General features: G+C 60.5%; 1 protein-coding gene across 4 annotated transcripts in view; it reads left to right on the plus strand.

The window, feature by feature from the left end:
• GTF2IRD1 (GTF2I repeat domain containing 1) overlaps window positions 1-26,434 on the plus strand; it is a 96,243-nt gene that overhangs the window by 40,148 nt on the left and 29,661 nt on the right. For all 4 annotated transcript variants that reach the window (XM_059154645.1, XM_059154642.1, XM_059154644.1 and 1 more), the window contains exons 8-18: window positions 991-1,074; window positions 5,085-5,268; window positions 9,141-9,166; window positions 9,919-10,027; window positions 10,986-11,023; window positions 11,480-11,560; window positions 12,156-12,245; window positions 17,960-18,007; window positions 19,097-19,162; window positions 19,850-20,033; window positions 26,327-26,376. In XM_059154645.1, coding sequence (XP_059010628.1) covers window positions 991-1,074; window positions 5,085-5,268; window positions 9,141-9,166; window positions 9,919-10,027; window positions 10,986-11,023; window positions 11,480-11,560; window positions 12,156-12,245; window positions 17,960-18,007; window positions 19,097-19,162; window positions 19,850-20,033; window positions 26,327-26,376 — 960 coding nt within the window. The remainder of the gene's footprint in view (window positions 1-990; window positions 1,075-5,084; window positions 5,269-9,140; window positions 9,167-9,918; window positions 10,028-10,985; window positions 11,024-11,479; window positions 11,561-12,155; window positions 12,246-17,959; window positions 18,008-19,096; window positions 19,163-19,849; window positions 20,034-26,326; window positions 26,377-26,434) is intronic.

The raw sequence follows: 26,434 nt of genomic DNA on the forward strand, positions 1-26,434 counted from the left end.
CACAGGAGGCCGTGGTGGGCAAGGGGGAACCAGCCGCGTGCTGGGTGCTTGCTGGGTGATCTCCGGCAAAACTCTCAGCCTCTCTGAGCCTAGTTTTCCAGCCTCAGAAGTGGGAATATCGTCTGTGCTTCAGAGCTGCCATGAGGGACGAACTGAGATGTAATATATAAAATATTCAACACAGATAAGCCCTTCATAAATTAAAGATGGGGGACGCCTGGGTGGCTCGGTCAGTGAAACATCTGCCTTCAGCTCAGGTCATGATCCCAGGGTCCTGGGGTCGAGCCCCGCATCGGGCTCCCTGCTCAGCGGGGAGCCTGCTTCCCCCCCTCTGCCTGCCTCTCCCCTTGTTAGTGCTCGCTCTCTGACCGATAAACAAAATCTCTTAAAAAGCAAAAATAACAAATAAATGAAAGGCGGCATTTATAATGGTGTTACCGTGATCCAAATGGTGGCTCTAGTTATTAATAGTAAGTGGAGGCAGAGGCTTTGTTTCCGGGGAAGAGACCAGCAGAGCCGAGGGTTGAGGGAGGCCACGGGGCCAAGGCCGGGGAAGACCCGGGATGTGCAAAGCCTCAGGGTTAGTGCCTCCGAGGGCAGGACTCGGCGACTCCTCTCAGGGAGCGCCCCCGCAGACCCCCTGCCTGTGTGGGGCAGGAGACACACGGGAGGGACAGGCTGAGCCCGCATTGTGCACACCGACCCCGGGGGCCGACAGAGGCAAGAGAAGAGCCGGGGAGTGTGGGGGAGGCCCTCCGAGCACCCTGGATCTGGGCAGGGTCGCCTGCCGGAGGAGGCGGCGTGTCCGAGGCGGCAGTGAACAGAGAGCTCAGCCCCTCTGTGGGACTCTGGGGGCCTGTAGTGTGGCCGTCTCGGGGGCCCAGGCCCCCACGGGGGGGAGGGTCGCATGGGGGAGGTGAAGGGGGAGCCGCGGGGCCGTGGCGTCCCTGCCCGGACCCACGCTCCCTCGTCCCTCCGGTGTTTTGATAGAGAAGTGGGACACCTTCATAAAGGAAACCGAGGACATCAACACGCTGCGGGAGTGCGTGCAGATCCTGTTCAACAGCAGATATGGTGAGTGGGCGGCGCGGCCCGCCGCGTGGCCCCCGGCAGCGTGTGGAGCATCTCATTACGTGGCAATCACTCGTGTTCCCTAACATGACAGCGGGAGCCATATGCTGGTACCGGCGTCTGGGGAGGGGGCGGTTGTGTCAATATTTCCCTTCCAGACTTTTCCAGGGGGCGGGACCGTTGGCAGAGCCCCAAGCTGGACTCCCCTGCAGGGTCGCGGGCCGGGGGGTTGGGGGAGGATGACACCCCCCGCAGGGGAGACCCAGGAGAGTGGCCGTGGCCTCACGCTCGCAGGTCCCCCGCAGACTGCGCCGTTCCCTAACCCCCTTACTTTTGTGCCGGGCCCCCCTTGCCTGGCGTGCCCTTGGGGTGTTTGGGGAACAGACTGCCACTGGTTCCTCGAGGCTCAGCCCGGGCCATGGGGCTCCCAGAGTCCCGATGGGCCCTTCCCTGTACGCGTCCCGCGTTTGACGTGCCTTGTCTGTGTCTGCGCCGGCCCCTCCGAATGTCCCCAGCACCCAGGACAGCGCCAGGCTCAGAGCGCACGTCAGCGCCCTCTGCCCCGTGGGGCGAAGGGAGGGCAGGGACGGATGCCACCCAGGCCTGCCAACGGAGAGGAGGGGCAGGGACCCTGGGAGCCTCCTGAACACGCATGGTCTGGGAGGAGCACTGTGCTGGGAGTCCACAGCCGCTTGCCCCCGGGGACCAAGAGAGGAGTCGGCTGCCTGCCTCTCTCGCCTTGGCCTTCTCACCTTAAGCAGAAAGGACAGGGTGGGGCTTTTGCCTCTTTCTCTCCTCTCTTCCTCTTCCTCCCTCCCCTCCTGCCTTGCTAAAGGAAAACCCTCCCTCTGACGCTTCTGACACCCAAAGGGGGTTTTCCACGGCAAGCAGTGCTCTGTCTGGGTGGCCTCTACAGTTCAGTCACGACACGGACCTCCCGGAGTGACGCAGAGCCTGCAGGTGAAGGACTCAGTCCCATAAGGTGGCCCCAGGACATTTGCACTGCTGTCCCATTTGGCTCCACATCCATGGTTCCCGCGACAGCCCCCCTCCCCCACCCAGGTTCGGACGGTCTGCTGGAACAGCAGCTAGAACCCGGACACGCTTTATCTGTCTTTAGCGGTTTATTATAAAGGATACAGATGAGCAGGGAGATGACGGGACACCTAGGGTGAGGTCCAGAAGGGTCTTGAGCACCGGAGCTTCTGTCCTGGGGGGTTTTGGGGTGCACCCCCCTGGCACAGGGGCCGACCAACCCAGAAGCTCTCTGAAGCCTCTCGTTTAGGGTTTTTACAGAGGTCCCATGAAATAGGCAGCGTTGATTAAAATACCACCCCCTCCATGATTAGCTCAGTCTTCGCCCCTCCCAGGAGGTAGGGGATGAGGCGGGTAGTGCCCACCCTCTCATCAGGTGGTTGGTTGCCCCGGCAACTGTCCCCATCCTGAGGGCGCTGGGGGCCCGCCCCTCCTTATCATAAATTCTGATGGGCTGAAGGGGGCTTATTGGGAAAAACAAAGACTCTCTCCTCAGCCCTGTCACTCAAGGAAATAACTGGGGGTTTGGGAACACTGAAGACCAGGCGACTTCTTAGGTCACCCGTCACCCTTCTTAGGTCACCTGTCACCCTCGCCCCTCCTCTCTTTTCTCTTCTCACGCATCTACTGGTTCACTCACTTACGGGTCACGAATTTTAAGCGCCCCACTCCCTACCTCGTGCCAGGCCCGGAGGCCGCCGCGGATCTCAAGGTGCTTGGCAGGTGTCGGGAGAGGTGTCTACGGGTGTGTGCAACCGCGTGCAGTAGGACGGAGTAGTGTATGGTAATACGCAGGGGTGGGGGCCCTCAGAAAGACAGGGCAGCTCAGAAGAAAGCGAGGTCTCCCCAGGCTTGAGGAGTCAGGGATGGCTTCCTGGAGGAGGTGCCCTTTGATCCGCCGTGAGGCTTTGGCAAGCTGCGCCTTCTGGGTTGGGGTGGGGCTGAGCAGGAGGTAGGCTCCGGAGGCCTAGTGAGGAGTCTGGGATGGGCTGAGCACCTTTGATGACCTTTGATGTGGTCTCTCCGGGGACCCACTCCTCCTAACCCCTCCTCTTATCAAGGCACGTGCGAGCTGGATGGCAATCTGGGGAGGGCTGCCTTGGGAGCGTTCTGCCCCAGCCAGATTGGCCCAGCAGCTGCCCGTCTTCCTGCCTATTGTGTACTCTGGAGGCGTCCAGAACGCTGAGCCTTCCGCCATGCCAGCCCAGCTCTGGCCTCGCCCCGTCCAAAGCCAGGGAGGAGCACTGGACTCGGAGTGGCTGAGGCCTTGCCCCTTCTCAGGCCAGAGCTTCCCCTGCAGCTGCGCTGGGGAGAAGGAAGTTCCCCGGAGGCCTGGGGACGTCCCCGGGGGTGAGGATCTCGAGTGGCAGCCTGTGGCATCCCGCACACCCTAGACTAACGGATCCTGCTCCCGGGTCTGCCCTTCTGGTCACCAGCTCTGGGCGAAGGGGCCAGCCGTGGGGCTGGGGGTGCAGCGGCGGGGCTGGGGATCGAACAGGGAAGCAACGAAGGATCCGCCGCCTCCGGGAGGCTTCCGGGACCCTGTCACCTGGGAGGAGGTTGAGACTACGAGGGACAGAGGCTCCCGCCTGGCGGCTGCGACTTCACCTTCCCAGGGAGCAGAGGCTGGCGGCCAGGCGGGGTCACCTTCTGTCCACCGGGCGTCCTCGCGGCCGAAGAGACCGGCCCAGCAAGTGACATGAACCCGAGTGGAGATGGGTGCACGCAGACTCACCGGAGCCGGCGCTCGCCGGCTGGGGCTGGGGCTGGGGCTGGGGCTGGGGGTGGGGGGAGGAGATGTGGTTTGACAGCTGTTGAGATTTCGAGGGTTTAATTTGACAACGAGCTAAGTGTGGCTTCACAGTAGGATCTGGCTGCCAAAGCCGCCGACGCAGACCTGGCTGCATCAACAGGAAAACAGTCTTGACGGCGCGCCAGGGAGGGCCCTGGGCAGCTCTGCCCCGTCCCGGCCAGTTGTGTGGCCGCGGGGGAGGCCAGCTCGGGGCTGGCACTTGCCGGGACACAGGCAAAGTGCCGTGTGGACAGAGGAGCGAGGCCAGGATGGGGAGGGGCCCGAGGAAGGGCCCCGGGGACGCAGGACCCTCGCGGGAATCAGGAGGGACGGGGCAGGGGGGAACCTGGCCAGGTCTGGAAGGAAGAAAGGAACGAGTCACCACTTCCTAAGCCCGGATTCTGTCTACACTGCCGTTGGCAAAGTTGTCAGTGTCTCGTTTCTGTCCGTGATGAGTGAGAGGAAAGCCAGACGCCCCCCTGGAGGAAAGAGCATATCTGGGGGGCTGGAGGGGTCCTGCTGAGAAGCTTGCTTTAGCCTTTTTTCCACTCATGGGGTGCAGGGAGCAGCTAGCCTGTGTCCCATCCTGTCTGGATCCCAGGCGTGGAGCAGCGACTGCCCCCTGCTCCCGTGGAGCTGACCTTCCGGACAGTGGACGAGCACACAGATGAATATGCTTATGGTGTCGGGTCACAGTAAAAGGGGGGTAGAAAACAGAGCAGGGTGTGCCAGAGAGATGGAAGGGGCTGTTGTCGGCCGATGAGGGGACACTGGAGGAGACGCTTGAGTGGGGAAAGGGAGGAAGAGAAGTGAATGGTGATCTGGGAGGAGAGCGTCTCAGTAGCCGGAAAAGCATGTGCAAAGGCCCTGGGACAGGTGTGTGTCTGGCCTGTTAGGGAAGCAACAAGGAGGCTGGAGAGACCAGGGTGAGCTGAGGGGTGAAAGGAGGGGCCTCATATCAGCGGTGATGGCGTCCCGGTCACATGGGGCCTCATAAGCCCAGCGACTCTGGCTGTCGCTGAGGGGGATGGGAGCCTGTGGGCAGTTTCCAAGAGGAAGCGACATGCTGCTGCATGGCCGGCTCGGCGCAGGGGAGGAGGCGGGGGAAGGTCCCGGCGCCCGCGGCCCTGGGGCCCCGCATGTCCCGCCGCTCCCGTCCGTGCTCAGCCTTGCCGTTGTCTTCCAGCGGAAGCCCTGGGCCTGGACCACATGGTCCCCGTCCCCTACAGGAAGATTGCTTGCGACCCGGAGGCTGTGGAGATCGTGGGCATCCCGGACAAGATCCCTTTTAAGCGCCCCTGCACCTACGGGGTCCCCAAGCTGAAGCGGATCCTGGAGGAGCGACACAGCATCCACTTCGTCATTAAGAGGTACGGGGTGGGGGGCGGGGCCCGAGCTTGGGGTGCCGGGGTGTCTGGGCGGGGGGAACAACGGGGTGAGGAGGGGGCGGGGGCCCCCAGGAGGCGATGACGGCACAGGGCTGGAGTGAAGGGGTTCGGACGCAGCCAACAGAACAGGCAGGTGTCTGGGAGGGGGTGTCCGGCTCCTTAACCTGGCAGCTGTGCGGGGGCCCCCCACTGCCTGGCCCCTTCTGAGGCCTGAACGGGAAACAGAGGCACAGAGCCCGGCCCAAGCCTGGCCCGATCGGTTCTTTGTAAGAGGTGTTTTCCTCCCACTAATGAAGACCTGAGGCCTTTGAACTTACTGCCTTGGGAAAGGAGCTCACCTGAGCTCAGGTGGGACGGGCGGTCTCTCCCCTTCACACCCACATGGGGCTGCCCTACCTGCTGGGGGCTGGACGCCCTCCCCGCCCTCCCAGGCAGCCGGCTCCTCTGGTGCGGGGGTGGGTGGGTGAGCAGACAGGATGCTCTCCGGAGCAGCAGCCCCCCCAGGGTAGCTGAGTTTGGTTGCGGGGGGCGGGGGGGGGGGAGTGTGGGGGAGGGAGACCGCTACCGCCCATCCCCCAGCCTCTGCTCCCGACTCCAGGGGAGTTTGCTGGTTGGACCCACCTCCCAGGAAGCATCAGGGTCTCCAGGGAATGCCCAGACTGCCCGGGACACTTCCTCCTAATTGCTTAGAGACGGAGGGGTGGCCAGCCCCCTGCCTCCGGGCAGCACCGTGCGTCCGGAGCTCTGTGAGGGCTCGCTTCTGGCGTGTGCCTGTGCTCACGCGTGTGCCCGTTAGACTGACGCCGGGACCGAGGGCAAGGATTGTGTTGGTCTCATCGCTGAATCCCCAGTGCCCAGAGCGGCCCCCCGGGACACGGCAGCTGCCCAGGGTGTGCGTGCGGGGCGAACGCGGGGAGGCCGGGCGGGGGCTGGGGGTCTGCTCCGAGAGCACAGCGCTGTTCTCCAGCCGTGGGAAGGACCTCTGCGGGGTTGCTGGAGGCCAGAGCGGGGTTGCGGAGGTTGGGGGGTGAGCAGCAAGCCGCAGGGGTGGGGAGACTCAGGAGGAGGCCTGGTGTGGTGGGCGGAGGGAACGAGGGGCTGCTTTTGGGCTAGAATCGTGCCGGCTGGATGTGGGGGCACGGAGGGGAGCGCGGAGGCCGGGATCACCCCGTGTGTCTGAGCGTACGATCGGGGGAAGCAGGGGTGCGGTGGGAAGTCCACGCGGGATGTGCTGACTTGGAGATGCTCCGGAGACGGGATCTGAGCGTTGTCAGCCTGGGCCGGGGAGGGCTCGCCAGGGCTCCCACGGCGGTGGGAAAGGGGGTCCCCTCTGATAGGAGGAGGAGCGTCTCGCCTGCTCCCTTGTGGCGGCGGGGCCGCCTCTGCGCCGTCTCCTGTGCCCTCACGACCCTGACTGTGGGGTCCCACTTGACAGATCATTCTGGAGTGTGTTGGAGTCAGTAGTCAGGCAGTGCCCACTGGCGTCTAGTGTAACTCTCTCCTGCTGCTGCCCAAGTGTTGACTCTTGCGAGGGGGACGGGGCCTAGGTGAGAAGAAGGTTGCGGGGACGCCTCGGTGTCCCCGTATGTGCCGGACCCTGGTATTTGGGTCCTCACCGTGGCTGACCTTGACCGCCCTCAGTCTAAACCGTACCGTATTCGATTCTTCGCTAGTATTTGCCGCGTGGCTCCTATAGGCCCCGCTCTTCACTGGGCTCCCCTGAGGACCTCACACACAGCGGGCAGAGTCCCCACCGGTCCCCAGAGGCCACTACCAGTCATTGGTTGGGGGTGGGGGGAAGCGAGGGTTTCCCTCCTGTGATGAGTCCAGGGCATGAGAGGACAGCAGATTTCCGGTTGTCGAGTCAGTGGGCATCTGAGCAGCAAGCCTGTGGGGCTTCCTGGAGGAGGCGGCCTTGGCATCAAGCAGATTGGGCCTAAAGTCACTCGCAGCGTGATAACCTTGAATAGCGCCTCTCTTCTGAGCCTGTGCCCTTTTTTGTAAAAATAAGGACAATGATGTATTCACACCCGCGGCTGCCCCTCCCCCACCCCCCAGTTTTTCTCGACATAAAATGAGGCAGACAACACGCCTGATGCTCAGGAAACCTGAGTCCTTTCCCTTGATTTCCTCCTCTCGTGGATAAAAGACGGGTAAAGTGCTGACAGCCCAGGTTCGATTCCTGGCCCTCCCTTTCCCAGCTGTGTGTCCTCGGGCAAGTTACTTAACTGCTCTGTGCCTCCCTTTCCGCCTCCGTGAAACGGGGCTCGTGGTTGTCCACGCCTCACACCGCTGACGGGAGACCCGAGGACTGGACGTGACTGACGCGCACGGAACAGCGGCTGCTCCGTCCCGGGCCCTCCAGACGTTTTGGGCTGTTACTCGGCCCGGCCGGTCAGCCGAGCCTGTGAGGTGGTCCAGGCAGAAATGAGTCGGGAGAAGGGCTTAGGAGCTGCCAGCGGGTGGAGTCTCTGCCCCGACCCATGTGTCTGGGGGGTGGCGGGAGGTCAAGGGGAGAAGATACTCGATGAGGCCTGAGGGTATCAGCGGTGGCCGGCGAGCTGCCCGGACCCCAAAACCCCAGTTTCTGCCAGGACACCAGCCCCCGGCGAGAGGATCCAAGTTTCCACCTGAGGAGTGGACACGCAGCTTCTAGCTAAAGCAGGACTTAAGGGGGACAAGTGTCCGGAAGGGATTCTAGAAGCCTGGGGCGGGTTTGGGAGAGGGACAGCAGACCCCCGTCTGCGCCCGTCAAATGGGCCTTCCGGGCCGGGCAGCCCGTAAGGGCGTCTGCCTGGAGCCACATCAGACCTCCGTGTCCCCCAGGAACCCGGGCAGACCATGCACTCTCTCGAGCCCCTGGCCCTCGGGCTCGGCGATACGTAGGTGACTTGATCATAAAACCAGAGTTGAGGCCTGCAGTTCCTCGTCCCCCGCAGGGGAAGTGGGCCTCAGAGAGAAAGTCGGTTTTGCCCAGAGTTGGTCCTGTGACTGCTGTTCAGCCTCAGGGGCCCCCAGGAGCAGCAGGGGACCCCGCCTCTGCCTCCCACGCTGACTCTTTGGCTCCTGTTTACATTTCCTGCTGGACCTGCCTTGGGCGCCATTTGGTTCTTGAGTCCAGGCCGGTCCAGGGGCCTGTCGCAGAGCCGTTCCCAGAGGTGGGGGTGTGGGTGACCCCAGCTTCCTCGCCAACCTTCCCTCTGCCGCCATTACTGGCCCAGACTTGCAGGCATCTTGGCAGGGCGATGCAGGGGTCCCGAATGGCCACAGGCCCCCACCCGTCCCTCCAGTGCACGGTCTGCGCGCCGACGGCATGGCCCTGTTGTGCACGGTCTGCGCGCTGATGGCATGGCCCTGTTGTGCACGGTCTGCGCGCAGACGGCATGGCCCTGTTGTGCACTTGCCCGACGGCCTCCCTGCCTGGGCTCCGTTGGCTTCCAAGACATGTGTAAGGGGTCCCGTGCATTAGCCCCCAGTGGCTGTGATCTGGTGACAGGCCTGGCTTGCACAGAACACAGAGAGCTTCTTGGGAGGGAGGTCGGCCCCCGGGCCATCTTCCAGCGGTGGCCTTAGAGAGCTCAGGGTGGGAGGAAGCCCCTGGGGCGCCACGATGAACAGGTTGGAGCCTCCAGAACCAGGTGGGGACTGCAGAGAAGGGGTTTGGGGTGCCTGGCTATTCTGGAACATGCCGTCTCCTGCCCCCACGTGTGACCAGCCTGGGACCCAGCTCTGTAGCGGTAGTCGTGTGTGTGGGACTCAAGTGAGCGTCTCAGAGGGGCATGGGGGCCTGTTCCCGAGCCTGGGGGGGCGCCCAGGCCTGCATTGCCCTCACGATGTCTCTCCTTTCTCCCCAGGATGTTTGATGAGCGAATTTTCACAGGTACGTGGGGAGCAGCCAGCCCTTTCTGAAGTGGCCGAGTAAGTCGTACTGTCAGACCGGGAGCCTGGGGTGGGGCGGGCGCCTGAGCCTCCCCGATGCAGACAGCCCCTCGGGAATAACGAAGCTAACATGTGCTATACCATGAAGTGGGTTCTGCTTTTTGCCCTGAAGCTCAGCTAGTTGGGGGTGAGCCTGGCCGCACACGCAGGGCTCGGGGGCCCCCACCATGGGCAGCACATCCCCGGCCAGGAGGAAGTGTCGGGCTCTGCCTGGTGCAGCAAAGGGAGCCCAGGTCTTGGGGTGGGACGTGCCTGGGTCGCGGTTCCGGCCCTCCATGCCCCCAGCTTTGTGACCTCGGCCAGGGTCCCCCGGGCCTCAGTTTCCGCATCTGTGAAGTGGGGATGGTAATAAGACGCGTCTCCCTCCGAGTTCCTGGGGTAGAGGGCGGCTTTGCAGTTCGGCCTCAGGGGGCAACTTGGCCTCTTTTCCGAGGGAGCCCTCAGCGTTCTAGTGAACGTGAGGTCAGGACAGTCATTTCTGGCTGCTGCTTTGTCCTGCAGTCCTCCGAGATCCCTGGCCTTCTCTGGCACTGGGGCCTGCATTCCTCCTCTGCCCAGGACCCATTCCTGGCTTGGCAGAGCCCAGACCAGACCCCAAGAGCCTCCCACAGGCCCCTGTCCGGGTGCCCTGCAGGCGGATGGAGGCTGGAGGCCCTTGGCCCTGACCTTCCCCTCCCCCACATCTCTACCCAGGGAACAAGTTTACCAAAGACCCCACGAAGCTGGAGCCAGCCAGCCCCCCGGAGGATACCTCTGCCGAGATCTCGCGCGCTGCTGTCCTCGAGCTGCCCGGGACTGCTCGGTGAGGCCCCCCACCGCCCCAGCCCCTGGCCTACAGCCTCCGCCACTCGGGGCTGGTGGTGTGACCCCTGCGGGGAGGAGCAAGGCCTGGGGCTGGCGAGAGGATGCCGTGCCTAGAGGCTGCGGACACCCACTCGCCGTGTGTAAGCACAGGGTCATTCCGCACAGACACCCCCGCCCCCGACATACACACCCTTGTGTCCTCCCCGGCTGCGGGCCGAGGAGAACCCGAAGGGACAGGAGAACAGAGTCTCTGCCGACTTTTTTTCCACCTGGAGAGCTCTGTCCCTGCTCAGGATCTCGCCAGATGTTGCCTCGTGTCTCGGAGGCCTTCCCTGGCCCCCGGACTAGGTCGGGCGTCTGCCCTGCGAGTGGACAAGGCTTTTGCACTCCGCTCATGGCCTGGTCACCACTGTCCGCCAGTGTCCCCCCACCCAGGCTCTGGGCTCCTGGGGGCTGGGCACGGCCCATTTATTCCAGAAGCCCCAAGCCCAGCCCGGGGCTCCCCAGCAGTGCTCTGTGAATTCACTGGATCATCCGTCCGGGGCCCTGCCTCCTTTGCTACCTACCCCTCCTCCCAGGCTTCGGTAGCGCCTCCAGGCTGTACCCCCTCCGCTCTCAATCCGCCCCCTGCAAGCACCGATCGACCCGCACTGTGCTCAGCTGTGGGGCTCCCGCTCTGGCCCAAGCCGGGCCGCAGGCGCTCCCAGCTGGTGGGGAAGGTGGACACCCAGACCGTGTACCCCAGGATACGGAGCATCTCGGCTGGGGCAGCGGGTGACTGCTGGCCTGGGAGACCCCCACCCTGGGCATCTTTCCTGTAGGGAGGACTGTCTTGTGGACCCCAGGGGGGTGAATATGGTCCAGGGCGGGGGCTGTGGAGCTGGCAGCCCCCGTGGGCTCCCGGCTGCCTGGAGGAGGGGGCTGGGGCTGATGCACGGTCTCCTTCCTTCCCACAGGTCAGACAAGAACGGTGTCTCTGAAGACTGTGGGCCAGGTGAGGAGGAGCAGGACCCCGCTCTGTGTGTCCTGCGGTGAGAGGGCATCCTCCAGCACCCGCTGTCTCCCCTCCCCACAGCCTTGGGGAGGAGGGAGCCAAGCTCAGACCATGCGCCCGCAGTACCGATGAGTTACACTGTCCGTCCCTGCCCCCCGCGCCCCAGGCCTCTGAGCATCCTGGGAGCTCACTGCGGGGCTGGAGGGCCAGGCAGGGTGTGGGTGGCATTGTGGGGGAGTCGGGGCACCTGGATTCCGGTGTCACCCCTGTTTGCCAGTGGGTCTCAGAGCTTGCCTGATGACCCTCCACTCCTGGGCTGGGCAGGAACTCGGGGCCAGCATGACTTCCTGGGGCGTTATGAATAAGTTGTGGATGGAAGAATGTTCTAGAATGGTTTGCTTTGCCCAGCCAAGCGTATGCCTGCACCTAACTGGATCCCTCATTCCCGCCTCGCAGGAACTTCTGGGGAGCTGAGTGGGCTGAGGCCCATTAAAATTGAGCCAGAGGATCTAGATATTATTCAGGTCACCGTCCCAGGTAAGGGACCGGTGTCTGAAGGGTGCCCTGCGTGGACCTCCAGGAACCAAGCACCTCCCGCCCCCGGGCTGACCGGAACCACCATGTCCCCTCCTGGGCTATCACCTCTGTCTCCCCGGGGCCAAGAAGGGGTCTCTAGTCAGTCCCGAGAGCGGTGGGGTCCGGCATACCCTCTTTGCAGCTGTGTCTCCCCTCTGTGCTGACGGTCCCGTCTGTTGGCTCCAGCCTTCTTAAAGGTGCCCCCTACACGCACAGCCTGCCCTCTCAGGCCTGGCTCCCCTGGGATTTAGAAGGCAGGGGGAGGAGAAGAGGTATGGGAATAGGAGGGTCAGACTTGAAGGCCCGGGAGCCTCGGTGTCCACGTCTGTGAAAAACAGGGTGGACGTGGTCCCCGGAGGCTCAGTGTGGGGTCCCACACCCCCTCGGGCCCCCGCCAGGCCTCTGACACAGCTGGTCACTAAAGCTGCCCTCCCAGAGTTCCAGGGGCACGGCTTCCTGAAGGGTCCCCCTCCGCGGGCACGTGGGGCTGGGGGTCCCCAAGGGACCATGACGGGGTGGGACAGGCAGAAGATGCTGGGGTCATTTTTGTCTCCAGACCCTTCGCCCACCTCTGAGGAGATGACAGACTCAATGCCTGGGCATCTGCCCTCAGAAGATTCTGGTTACGGGATGGAGATGCTGACTGGTAAGAAATGGGCTGGGGGCCCACCTCCCGGGGGTATCACAGGGAGACGGGGTGGGCCAGGACACCCCCAGGGAAAACCCAGTGTGTGCCTGACTCCCCGCGCAGGCTGGGTTCCTCTCTGGAAACTTGCAGTCGGCTTGGTTTATATAAAGTCTGGCTTCTGCATCTTGCCCAGGAATCCCCATGTGAATTAACTTGTTCTATTATTCAGTGACTGTTTACTGAGCACCTACTGTGTTCCAGGAGGTCCTGTCTGAGGTGCCGGGGCCAGAGCAGTATACCAGACAACCAAGGTCCATGTGCTTCTAGTGCAGGGAGACAGAGTAAGCAAATCAAGAGGTGAAAGAGAAAAGTCAGGGTGGTAAGTGCAGTGGGGGGCACAAAGCCAGAAGGGGGAGGCGTGAGGGCCGGGGGTACAGTTGTTATTATAGGACTTAGGGAGTCAGAGAGGACCTCACTGAGAAAGTGACTTTGGAGCAAAGACCTGAAGGTGGTGGGAGCCATTGGATGTCAGGAAAGAGCTTTGCAGGCGGCAGGAATAGCGTGTGCAAAGGCCCTGTGGTCAGTTGTGCCCGGCATGTCCGAAGAGAAGCAAGGTGGCCGGGGTGGCTAGCGCAGAGTGAGGTGGGGAAAGCGAGGTCGGGGAGGCAGGTGGGTGATGGTGTGGGTTATGCAGGGCAAGCATGTCAAAGGAAAGAATGGGAGCATGACTCCGTGGAGACAGAAGCCTCCTCACGGGGTGGATGGTGGTTGGAGCTAATGAGTGACATTTTAACCATGTTTACTCCGATCATGGGGTTCAGGATAAACCGCAGGGGACAGAGGACAAAGACAGGAACAGACTATTGCAGTATCCTAGCCAAGAGGACTGGCCCAGCAGGTAGATAGCGGCAGGGGAGGTGTGGGCTTCTCTAGGTCTTGTGTTTTTAAATTCATTTTGGAAATGTTCAAAAACACGTAGAATTGAAACCAGTAGCTTTCAGGTGCCCAGCTCCCATCTCCAGCCATTGTCAACAGATGTTCTGTATTTATCATGGATAATAAAAGAATTATAGGTAAAGGTCTTTTTTTTTTTTTAAGATTATTTCTTTGAGCAGCACCTGGGTGGCTCCGTCAGGATCCTGGGATTGAGCCCGATGTCGGGCTCCCTGCTCAGCGAGAATTCTGCTTCTCCTTCTCCCACTCCCTCTGCTTGTGTTCCCTCTCTCTCTTTCAAACAAATAAGTAAAATCTTAAAAAAAAAAAAATAGATTATTTGAGAGAGAGTGTGAACCACCATGTAGGGAGGGGCAGAGGGAGAAAGAGAATCTCGAGCAGACGCCATGCTGAGCGCAGAGCCCGACGTGGGGCTCGATCCTGAGATCCTGATCTGAACCGAAAATCAAAAAGTTGGACACACAATTGATCGAGCCGCTCGGTCAATATCACTAGGTGATATTTCTTAGAAGTTGGTTATCCTGAAGACGGATGCTATGTTACGTATGGGACATAAGGTTCACAGAGAGGCTAGAAAATGACGTTAGTATTCAAATAATTAAAACTTGTAAAGCTTTGTAAATACAGGATGCCAGCAGGGCCAGGCCACGAAACTCAAAGATGGGGACTGGACTGGCTTCTGTTTGTTTCCCGTGTGCGCGATATTCGACGTGGGCTCGATTGGGAGCAGAAAACGGGGGTGCCCGGGGATAGCATTCAGAAGCATACAGCAGGCGGCGTTTAAATGACCAGCGCAGGGGCGCCTGGCTGGCTCAGTTCATGGAGCGTGGGACTCCTGATCTCGGGGCCATGCGTTCGAGCCCCACGTGGGCGAAGAGATTATTCTGAAAACAGTAAAATTAAACAAACAGGGCCAAGAGGTCTCAGAAACAGGAGGCAGGAATGACAGCATTGATGGAAGTTTGGAAACATCAAAACAGTATTGTTGCATGTTTCATTAAAAAATCAGGTGCCAAAAAAAAAAAAAAATCAGATGCAGAAATGACCAGACGCTAATAACACACTCCTTCCGGCCGGTGGGCTCCTGGGTGTTTATTATGATAGTCTTCTGCGTGCTTTGCTGCACTTGAGAAATCCATACCCCCCCACACACACACCAAAAATAGACTCACGACTGGAAAAATGGAAGGTTTTCCACCGGCCCAGCCCAGTGGCGCCGTGTTTGCTGGTGGCGGAGTGAAAGCAGAACGTCTCTGCTCCTCGTCTGCTCCCGTCTAGTGGGGAAATGTTCCGGAAACAAGAGCAGGAAGAGGACCCGGGAGTCCCGCCCAGTGAGGTGATGTGTGGGGGTCCGCGGGCTGTGGTCCCCCACCTACAGCACCGGAGAGGTCGCAGGGGACAGAGTCTGAGCCGACGCCCGTGGAAAACTGACTTCCGGAGGAGGGTCTGTCCAATCTGCAGACGGCCAGAGCCCGTGCCCGTTCCGGGTTTGGTTCTGGATTCAGTGTCCACACGGACGGCCAAACCGTGAGAAGAGACTCATTCATCGTCGGCTCATGGGACCCCAGGATCTGGGGCCGATCACAGGCCAGCTGGAGAAGCGGGGACCACGGGGACCCCAGCCTCCTCTGGGGAGCTTTGCAACGGTGTCCCAGGAGGGGACTCGGTCCTTCCTGTTTTATGGATCAGTCAGTCGGGGAAAGGTAGTTCAGGCGGCAAGATTCTGCCCTGGCAGGTGCCTCACGAGAGGACAGGCGGTGCACCCAAGAATAACGTTACCGTGGCCTTCAGAGACCAGAACGCTGGCCTGGAACCCGCAGGAAAAATTCACAGCCCGAGGACACATGTCGTATAGGTAGAGCTCCCCAGGGAACAGGCTCGGAGCTGGCGTTTAACAGGTGGGGGGGTTCCCAGGGGCTGCCCTTAAGCTCAGCATCTACGTAATAGAGGATGGGTGCGTGGGGAGCTGAGAGGGAGGCGGAGGCATGTCCCGGCCCCACCGACAGCCTCTGCCGACCCCGTGGGAAGCTCCGCGGCCAGATCGGGCCCTTGGCGTTGTTCGGAGTTGACCTGGGATATCCTCGATCTGTTGTGGGACAGGAGTCGCCCCAGAAGGGGACCCGAGTGGGGTAACCCGGGGTCCGTGGCAACACGGATGGACAGTCTCGCGCAGAAGAGACCGCCGGGCCTCGTGACGACGCACAGCCTCGGGAACAGGAAGGGGACACCTCTTCTGAACCCCTGAATGGGGAGGGACCTCTGCTGTGCGTGTTGGGAAAGGGATGCCCTCCTGGTGCTGGTGAGGAGGCAGTGCGCCCAGTTGCTTTTTCCAGAAATGGGTCAACGTGACAAGGGGTCAGAACGAGCACCCCTGGGAGTCCCCGGGGTCTGGTCCTTGGAAATGACCTGAAACCTGGACAGCGTCTTCTGCACGGAGGACTTTGCGACCACGTCACTGGTAACAAGGGACGGGGACCTGTTGGTGGCATCCCCCTGACGGACTGCCGGCAGCCCCCCAAAATCGGCAGCGAGTGGGGAGCCGGTGAAGGCGCTGGGCTGCTCTGTTGGCAGCTGTGGAAAGCACAGGAAGACGGAAGAAAGTGCTGGAACCGTCGCTCTGGGAGGTGAAGGGGCGTGTCTCTTCGTCTGCTCCGTGGGTCAGGATGGGCTTCTGATACCGTGGTCGTGAAGAAAGACTGTTCTCGTTGGGCTGGACGGGACCGGACTTGATGACAGTCTGTGGAGCGGTGGGGTGACCCGAGGCTCGGGATGAGCTGACAGAGGGGCCTGGCCGCCCAGGTCGCAGTGCCCCTTAGAGAGGATCACGTGTGTCCGTCTCCGTCCGGATCGCAGGGGGCTGGGCGGCCACAGACCAGCAGACCTACGGGAATGGCTTCTCCTCTTTGGCGGGACAGAGAGTGGGAACCTGAGGTCCCGTCTGGCCCGTCCACCTCCCCAGTGGCACCCAGCCTTGGGCTGGAGCTCGGGTTTGCTGACGGCCCGACTGAGGTGCCTTTCCCAGCACCGCACTCGAAACCGACGGAGTAGGAAGATGCTGAACCACCGTGGATTAGAACGGGGGGTGTGTGTGCATGTGCTGACACGTGTGCATTATAAAATAAATGATGCAGGGCCCGGCGACCCAGCCAGGAGGCGCTCCCCGCCCCCTCCTGGAGCCGCTGCCCGGTTCGCGTCCTTTGGCCTTCCAGTGTCCTTTTTCTGCACGTGTGCGGATGCATGTGGCTACGGTCGGGCACACATTGTCCCTCCTTCCCTTCCCAGAGGCCGTGGGCATCTCTAGAGCACAGGGGTCCTTGGCGTGCCCTCGGTCGTGTCTGGAGGGTGTCGCCACTTACGCAACAGTGGAAAATGGGGGGCGTGGCGAGCCGGTGAATAGCCCAGCCCCCCGCGTCTGGGTGGAGAATCTGGCAGGTTCCCCACGTTTGGAATTTGGGACCCCAAAGCACATGGGGCACAGCCCCCCACTCAGCAGTGGTCCCAGCCCTACAGAAGCCCCTCCTTTGTGGGGCGGAGGATACCTGGATTTGGAGGGAATGGAGGGGACGGGTCCTCTCCTGCCCTCCAGAACCTTCCAGCGCCTTCTACGTTGTGCCCCAAGCCTCAGGCTTGTCTGGGGATCCCAGGTACAGGCTCATTTTTCCCTCCGTCCTGAGTGATTGTGGACTCCCGGCAGCTCACCCGGGATCAGCGCCTTTCCTTCCGGCTCACCATCCCGCCTGGGACAGGGGACCGTGCCTCGTCTCCCTTGTCCCCACGTGCGCCCTCCAGGAGGTGGCAGGAGAGCACATGGGCGCGGGCCGGCGGCCGGGAGTCTGGCAGACCTGGGCTCTGCCTGACCTGCTGCCCTCTAGCTCGGCTGCCCGTCCTGGGCTGAAACAGGCCCTCGGAGGCGCTTAGACACAGTGGCAGCGAGCTTCCCCGGTTAGAGCCCCTCCCGGTGGTTTCAAGTGCTGACCAGCCCTCGAGGCCTTCCTGGGCCCAGCCCTGGCCATAAAGGGCTGCTGCGGAGGGAGGCTGTGTAGCGTGGCTGTTGCCACGGCCCCCCCACGTTACGCCTCCCTCCCTGCCTGAGTCCCTCTCCCCCACTGCTTTTCTAGACCCTCATCTCCAGCCCAGGTGCTCACCTCCTCCAGGAAGCCTTCCCTCCTCTCCCTCAACAACAGGCTAGCACAGGTCCCCACCCCCATATAACTTCAGTACTCCCCTTCCTTGTGGACGTGCCATGTCCTAGCTGTCTGCGGACAAGGATGGGTCTGTTGCTCGGAGCTCAGGCGAAAGTCCGTGCCATCGCATCAGAGAGCCCCGCGGACGCCCTGACCTGGGGTAGCTCCGTGCGCCTGCGCCCAATTGCTCTCCCCTTACCGAACCGTCTTTGTTCGCGGCATCCCTGCTGACCGGCCGTCCGGGACCGATCTGGTGTCACAGCAGGAGGAGAGGGCTTTGCCTTGTCTCCCTGCATGTCCTCGTGTCGAGGGCAGAGCCTTGCACGCGGCAAGAAGCCCCGACCGACACGGGTCTGGTCTCCAGAGGGTATGAACCCAACGTGCTTGGACACGTGGCTCTGAACTTGGCCTCTCTGTGTGAAGACAGGGGTGGGGGTGCCCGTACAGCATCAAGGTCCCTGACCCCATCCGGGGGGGCCCGCTGTGCTCTGCCCCAGAGTCAGCCTGCCGCACCCCACGGTTCGGCCTGACCTTTGCGGCACAGGGCCCGGAGACCATGCCCGTGGCTTCCTGGCATCCTCTGTTCTCTTTCAGAGAAAGGCCCCAGCGAGGACCCGCGGCCCGAGGAGCGGCCTGTGGAGGGTGAGGCGCCGTCCATTTCCTTCCATCCTATCACCCCATCTGTCCTCCCCCCCAAACTCTTCCTCTCCCCGGTGTTTCTGGTTCTGTCCACGCCATCACTCCCCAGCCCCCCGTTTGCAGGTGGGCGTCCTGTGGGCTGCCCAGAGTGGGAGGAAGCTGACAGACCCGTGTTCTAGAACGAGGAGACGCCTGACAGACCCGTGTTCTAGAACGAGGAGACGCCTGACAGACCCGTGTTCTAGAACGAGGAGACGCCTGACAGACCCGTGTTCTAGAACGAGGAGACGCCTGACAGACCCGTGTTCTAGAACGAGGAGACGCCTGACAGACCCGTGTTCTAGAACGAGGAGACGCCTGGTCAGAGGCACACGCAGCTCGTTCTGGTTAAGGGAAATCCAGGGCATTTCCCATCTTTATTTTTAGACACGCACCCGCTGCACAAAGGTTTTAAGTCTGGAGTCCGAGCAAGTTGCATTGAGGCCGGGAAGCGCAAAATTAGCTTTGTGTCCAACAGCCCTGCTCCTTCTCAGGAACAGCGCTCCTTCCCTTCCCGCTGAGCGAGAGTTGTGCAGGAGGAGAGATCAAAGCGGGGATGGGTCTCTTTCCTCTTGGGAGTACCTGCCCCTGGGACGGAATGGGAGTGGGTGTGCAAGGAGAGAAGGTCCTTTCCCTAAACCCCGGCCCCACCTCCGTGTGGGGGAGGTTGAAACGTCCCACCGCCACCTGGGGGCAGCGTACTCTGTGCCGGCGTGCTGTTCGCCCACTAGCCGAGTCACTCCCTGAGCCGGTCTAGAATGACTTACGCGCTTCGAAAGATGTGTGGTTCTGCTTAGGCAGCAGAATCTTCCACATCTTTACACCATAGACCTGGCTTTAGAAGCAGACAGTTGAGTTCAGAAATTGTGGACCCGTCCGGGGGTGCCGTTTCTGAGGAAGTAGCTTTCCTGCTATCACCACGGCCCCGGCCTTCCCGCATTCCAAGGTCCCAATGCAGGGTCATTCTTGGTGCCGGCAGAGCTGGGACATGAGCTGCGAAGCGGGGTCCCGCTGCCCCCGGGGAGGCCCAGCAGGCTGCCTTTTGCCTTCCAGACAGCCACGGAGACGTGATCCGGCCCTTACGGAAGCAGGTGGAACTGCTTTTCAACACGCGATACGGTGAGCCAGGAGCCGGCCGGGGCCCCGGGCAGCGCACCCTCCCTGCAGCGGCCCCGTGTGCCGAGGGACTTTGGGTCCCTCCTGTTCCCTGCCCTCGAGGCAGGGAGGAGACGGAGGGGCCAGGGCGCACCGGGAAGGGGATGGGGACTCCCGGGGAAACCATTCCTCCTGCCACGCGGCCCCTGGCCTTTGCCACCTGTGCGCTCCCAATCGGCCTTGGCCTCGGGTTGCAGAACCTGTTCTGTCCACTGCCGTAGCTGCCCCTCCGTCCTCACGGACACTCTCCTTCGGGGTCCTCAGGAGGACACCTACCCAGCAAGACCTTTCCCACTCGAGAGTCCGGGAACGAGGGTGGGGGTGGGGCAGGCAGGGGAGGCTGTTCTTTTATTAGGCCCCAGTGGTTTGCTGGGCACTGGCCGGAGGCTTCACGCCCGTTCTCCCGTCTCGCGAAACCCCTGCGTCCTCGTGTCCCATGCCCTCTGAACTCCCGGTCTCTTGCCCGCAGGCTGGGGTCACGGTACCCACCTCTCAGGGTTTGGGGGGTGGTCAACTCAGCACTGACTCTCGAGGGAGCCCTGCCACCTGCTTCCCCACCCCCACCCCCACCCCCGCCGACGCGGGAGGCTGGAGCCGGGGCTCGTGGCCCCCGTGGTCCCAGATGGCCCTACAGCAGCCGTGTCTCCGCAGCCAAGGCCATTGGCATCTCGGAGCCCGTCAAGGTGCCCTACTCCAAGTTCCTGATGTACCCAGAGGAGCTGTTTGTGGTGGGGCTGCCTGAAGGCATCTCCCTCCGCAGGCCCAACTGCTTTGGGATCGCCAAGCTCCGGAAGATCCTGGAGGCGAGCAACAGCATCCAGTTTGTCATCAAGAGGTGAGGCCTGGCTGTGTCCGCGGTGGGGGACAGGTCCAGTGCCGGGGGTGGGGAGAGCGCCAGAGCTCCATCTTGGTCTTCACATCGGGGCAGGCTCTTACGGTGTTTCGGAACAGTGGGGTGTTAGGGAGGGTTTGGCCCCAGTTGGGCCAGCGGGAGGTTGCCCGGACCCTGCCTGGGCCTGCCAGACCCAAAGCAACCTGCCCGTGTGTCTCCACGTGGAATTGGTATCTGCCAGCCAGCTACCTCTCCTGGACCGTTCTGCACGTTCTCTGGGCGTGTGTGGGTATCCAGGGCGGGGGGCACCGGGGTGCTGCTGACGGCGATGGCCCCCAAATTGGGAGATTTGTGGCATACCTTCATGGCGGGTGATGGGGCGTGGGGCAGAGTGCTGTCCCCCGAGGCCCTGGTTTGCACCAGGAGGAACAAGAATGAGGGTGCTCCAGAAGACTCAAATAATGCACGTCTTGAGTTGGCCCGTTTTGTGGGCTAAGACTACCATATAATGTCAGGGAGAGAGAAATGCTAGAACCTGGGGTCTGGGGGCAGAGAGGGGCAGGAGGAACCTATCTAAGGTTGCAAGGCATGCCGATATCTGGTGAGAGAGCATTTAGGCAGCGGGAAGAGCAGGTGCAAAGGCCCTGGGGCAGGGGACATGGTTGCGTGTTTGAAGGCCCGTGATACACTGGTATGGCTGTGCCCAGTGAGTGAGGGCAGGGCGGTAAAGCCCAGGAGGGAGCAGGGTTGCGATCACGGAGGGTCTCGGCCTGGCTGAAAGACTTTGGATTTTATTTTCCATTTAATGAGAACTCACTGAAAGATTCCAAAGAGACTATGACATGATCTGGTCTCTTTTTTTTTTTTCCTCTTGCTGTGAGATAGAAGGGGACCTTGGGGTTGTGGGCAGGGCGGAAGCAAGGACCAAGGAGGAGGCTTTGCGCTGGCCCCAGGGATAGGCCGGCGGCTCGGTGAGAAGTCACTTTCAGGCCGTGTTCTGAAGATGGGCTGTCAGGATGCGCTGATGCATCGGACATGGGGTGTGCAAGAATGGGGGGTCCGAATGGCTCGGGGTCGAGGCTGAGCACCCGGGGCGGCAGTGATGCCATTCTCTGAGATGGGGGTTGCAGGAGAAGGCCGCGATCCCGAGTGGGGTCAGATGTCTGTTGTGCCCGCGGCGCTCGGGGCCTTCCGGGGGTGGCAGGAGATAGCAGGTGGATAATGGGACTCACCTCCTCACCCCCCGCTCAGGGGAGAGGCTGGGGCGGGGACAGGACGTTGGGAGCGGAATGTCCTGAACATCCAGATTCAGGGGGGACATGCCACATGGGGGCCGCCTGCCTCATCTGTCCTCCAGACCAAGAATCAGGAGCTCTCGGGCGGCTTGGCGGCAGGAGCCAAGCTCACGCATAGCCTCATGGGCTGACCTTTCTCTCATCAGTCAGTGAAGACGCAGCTTCCCTCTCCTGTGCTCACGAGCATTTTTCACACCGCTTTATACTAAGAAAGGGAGGAGGGTCAGCCCGGTGACTCTCTGGTGGACTCGAGAGGCCACCTCCTGGGTCCGAGTCCGGACCTCCCGCTCTTCCCCGTGACCTTGGGCAGCTTGCTCTCAGGGGCTGTTAACTGGGGAGCACCGTAGCACGTCCCGGATTGACAGTGGGGTCACGGCTCAGCGAAGGGCCTGGCACGCTCAAAGTACCCCATCAAGATAGCTTTTTTTTTTTCCCCTAACATCGGGTTTATTTAATAACATTCAGTAAAACTCCCCAGTTTTAGGTGTACACATACCTGTTTAAACATTGGCGAGCTCATGCGTCCTATAACCGCCACCGCCCTGAAGATACGAGCTGGTCTCATGATGTACCGTACGGTGACTAACATAACATGATCAAAAATAAATCAATAAAAATCTAATTTAATTTAAAAAAGAAGAAAAGAGACAGGACAGCCCTGTCCCCCCAAAACCTTGCCTTGTGTCCCTTGGCGACCGCCGATCTCTCTTCTGCCGTCGCTTTGCCTTTTCCAGAATGTTCTACAGGTGCCATGATTCGGCTGCTGCCCTTTGAGTTGGCTTCTCTCACTTAGCTTTTGAGATTCGTTCGTGTGGTTACCTGGATGAGGAGCTCATGTCTTTAAAAATAGATCCGTCTTGAGGAGTAAGTTTCACCGACTCCAGCCTCCGGGAAAGCCAGGCAAGGACAAGAGCTCACATAGGAGAACGCGATGAGCTTTTGCTGGGCGCGGTGTTTGGTGGGGGAAGGGGGTGGCCTCGCTGGGTGATTCTGAGAGAGTTGGGTCCTTCGTGTATTTTGTTATTTCTCATTTTAAAGTCCAGCAGAAAAATGAAATTGAATTAAAAAAATAAAAACCATGCGGCACCTGGGTGGCTCAGTGGGTTAAGCCTCTGCCTTCGGCTCAGGTCATGATCTCAGGGTCCTGGGATCGAGCCCCGCATCGGGCTCTCTGCTCAGCAGGGAGGCTGCTTCCTCCTCTCTCTCTGCCTGCCTCTCTGCCTACTTGTGATCTCTGTCTGTCAAATAAATAAATAAAATCTTTAAAAATTTTTAATTAAAAGATAAGATAAAAACCAGCAGAAAATACCGTTAAATGGATATTTGGCACCAAAAAGCTTCTCGTCACTGATCCTACTGTAGAGAACGGCGCCTTTGGGCGGGGGTGACGTCAGTGTTCTGGGATCAGGTAGAAGCACAGCTGTGTCCGCGACTGCCTGAGTGTACAGAAAACCAGGGATGGGCGTACTTTGAGACTGAATGTTGTGGCACGTGAGTTCCATTTCAGTAGGGATATGCCTCGATCACCTGGATACGCATGTACACGCGCATACTGGCCTGATGGGGCTTCTGTAACGAGGCGTCACGGACGGGAGTGGCTCACACGACGGAAACGTATTTCTTACCGTTCTGGGGGCTGGAAATGCAAGGTCAAGGTGCTGGCAGGTTTGGCCTCTCCTGACACCAGTCCCCTTTGCTGTGCCTCTCAAGTGGCCTTTTCTCCGTGTGCACACATCCCTGGTGTCTCTTTCCGTGGGACCTAATCTCCTCTTCTTAGAAGGGCACCCGGCCCGGAATGAGGGCACCTCTGTTGGCCTCGTTGAATTTTAACCACCTGTTTAAAGACCCCATCTCCAGATACAGGCACATTCCGAGGTCCTGGGAGGTCAGGGCTTTGACGTACGAAATTTGGAGGAGACACAGTTCAGCCTGTAAAAGTATAGAATTGACCCGGGGTGCCTGGGTGGTTCAGTCGTTAAGCATCGGGCCTTCGGCTCAGGTCATGATCCCAGCGTCCTGGGATTGAGCCCCGCATCAGGCTCTCTGCTCAGCAGGAAGCCGGCTTCTCCCTCTCCCTCTCCCCCTGCCTGTGTTCCCTCTCTTGCTGTGTCTCTCTCTATCAAACAAATAAATTAAAATCTACCCTAGAACCATATGGGGGTTAAGAGTGCTGACCGCCCCCCGCACCCCTTTGTAGTTGAAAATTCACATATAACTTCTGACTCCCCACAAACCTCGCCACTTAGACCTGAAACGAACATAACATTGTGTGTCCACTGTAAGCAGACTAGGGGCGCCTGGGGGGGCTCAGTGGGTTGAGCATCTGCCTTCGGCTCAGGTCGTGATCTCGGGGTCCTGGGATCGAGCCCCACGTCGGGCTACACACTTGACGGTGGGTCTGCTTGAGATTGCTTCTCTCCCTCTGCCCCTTCCCTTCTCTCTAAAATAAATAAATCAATCTTCAAAGAAGGAAAAAAACCTCTTAACTCCTGATAACCTACTGTTGCCCCAAAGCCTTACCGATAACACAGTCGATTGACGTGTCTTTTATATGTTATGTATGTAACGTACCGTATTATTACAATAAAGGAAACTAGGAAAAAGGAAACGTGAAAAGAACCTATAAAGAAAAGAAAAGGCATTTACAGTCCTGTTTCGAGGAAACCATACCTGTATGTTGGCCCGCGCAGTTCCGACCCGTGTTGAACGGTCGGCTGCTTGTTCCTGTGTGTGAGTAACACCTACGGGAGACATCACTCCCTGATAGTCACTCTTTCTTTCTTTTTTTGTTTTTTATTTTTTTAGTATTTTCTTTATTTGTTAGACAGAGAGAGATCACAAGCAGGCAGAGAGGCAGGCAGAGAGAGAGGAGGAAGCAGGCTCCCTGCTGAGCAGAGAGCCCGATGCGGGGCTCGATCCCAGGACCCTGAGATCATGACCTGAGCCGAAGGCAGAGGCTTAACCCACTGAGCCACCCAGGCGCCCCTAATGGTCACTCTTTCTGAGTTCCTTGTCCTTCTAAACAATATCCCAGACAACCACGACCAGTTACGGGTGGCACAAAGTCAATTTAAACCTTCTTAACCTCCAGTCGAAAAGTGTTCTTTACCCCAGTCCTTGAACCTGTGTGCCAAGTTCACATCTCCTGTGCCTCCTGGGGAGAGGGGCCCTTGCTTTCATTCAGTTCTCCGAAGTTAAGAAACCCTTTGGAAGTTGAAAATCACGCGTGGATTCACACCGATAGGGATGGCTACCCAGGGAAGTCGTGGTGGAAGGTTCTGGCTCGTGCGGTGCTGCCGTGCGTTCCTGTAACGACCACCGGGAACTGCTGCCAGTTCACGGTTCCCTGGGCCGCCCACGCTTCTGAGCAGCGGTCTCAGAATCCGTCCCGGGGCTCAGTAATCAGCTAAAACACTTCACAGAACTCAGGAAAGCGCTGTATTACCGTTACAGTTTTATGTCAAGGGTTCTGTAATCAAGACAGCCAGACAGAGACGTGAAAGTCAAGGTCCCCATGGTATCAGGGCATGTCACCCTCGAGCACTGAGCTTCTGTGCCCACGGTCTTTATTGGGATTCGCGCTTGCCTGGGTCGTTGGCTGTGTGACTGAGCTCCGTCTGCGGCCCCCTCCCCACCCCAGAAATCAGGAGGGTGGGCGGACATCAGGTGACCTAAAGCCCCCGTCCTCTGACCGCTGGGTCTGGGTTCCAGAATCCCGAGTCACCTCGTTAGCATAAACTTAGCTGTGATCTCAGGGTCCCACCAGGAATAAGAACTCGGATATTCCTGCCCCTCGAGAAATACCAAAGGGGAGAGGTTATGTCCCAGGACACAGGGACAAGGACCAAACTCTTCATTACATAGTACTATATGGTACTGACTCTAAGTGCCCTGTTTTCCCTGCAGACTTGTCGAGCTAGGGTAGGCCTGTCCGCTCTAAGAGAGGGAGGCACGGTCTGGAATCTGTGGCAGGCTGAGGGCATTGGGGAGGCCACGCAGGCCAGGGGAAGGCGGACAGGGGACAGTGCGGTGGGACAGGTCGCGGAACCACTCCTTCAGATCTCCCGAAGGGTGTCGCGGGATAGACGTGCTGGACTAGGGTCTGTGGGTGAGGCTGTTGGACAGGTAATGAGCTCCCCATCATGGGGATAGCCAAGCAGTGGCACAGAGGAGACCAGGCCTAGAAAGGAGGCCAAAGACCGGACTCTGAGGGCATTACGCCCCCGCCCCCTCCTGGCAGCAGGCACCTGGCACCTGGGTATCTGCCCAGAGCCGGGCTCACAGGGCCCGAGGGAGGAGGGAGGAGGCACAGCCCCGGCCTGGAGCACGGCCTCAGGAGCTGGAAAAGGCCTCAGCTGCGTGTAGAACCCTCCACACACACACACTCCTCCCCCTTCTCCTTGTGGGGAAACTGAGGCCCGGAAAGTGGAGACTGGCACCCCCACCATCCCCCGCGCGAGTCAGGAGCAGAGCAGGCCTTGAGGGAGCCCTGCCCCTCCCTGCTGCGTGGCCTTGGGCACTCGCTCACCTCCTCAACGCCTGTGTCCTCACCCGGTACATGCGGCGATGGGAACGGTTCACGTCTCCAGCATGTCAAGAGGGCACCAGACATCTGGGAAGGGCCTTGTGCGGTCTCGAGATACAGATGTGAGCGGAAAGCCGGGGCTGGTCCCCAAGGCCCCGGCTCCCGAGTGACACAGCAGCTCTGAGGTGTCCCCCAGAAACCCCGGACCTTGCCTGCCCCTCCGAGGTCTCGCCCCATGCTCAGCCCCGGCTGCTTCTCTGCTTCACACCGTGGGCAGCGTCCCCGGGGTCTGGGTCGGGCCACCGTCCCTCTGGGCACGATCCTCAGAGCCCCGCAGTCTCAGGCGTGGGTCTGCAGGACAGGTGTGGGGGCTCAGGTGGAGGGGGGAAGCCATGGGGGGGACCCCAGAGCTGGGAGGGCCTGTACAGGGAGGCCCGGAGGGATCTGAGCGATTGTCCCTTCGTGGTGTTTTCCAGGCCCGAGCTGCTCACCGAGGGAGTCAAAGAGCCCATCACGGACAGCCAAGGTACCCCGGGCAGGGTCACGGGCCGAGGCGCCAGCCGGCTGTGGGCGGGGTCCCAGCT

This window comes from Mustela lutreola, chromosome 17, assembly GCF_030435805.1.
Source record: "Mustela lutreola isolate mMusLut2 chromosome 17, mMusLut2.pri, whole genome shotgun sequence".
NCBI classification, from domain to species: domain Eukaryota; kingdom Metazoa; phylum Chordata; class Mammalia; order Carnivora; family Mustelidae; genus Mustela; species Mustela lutreola.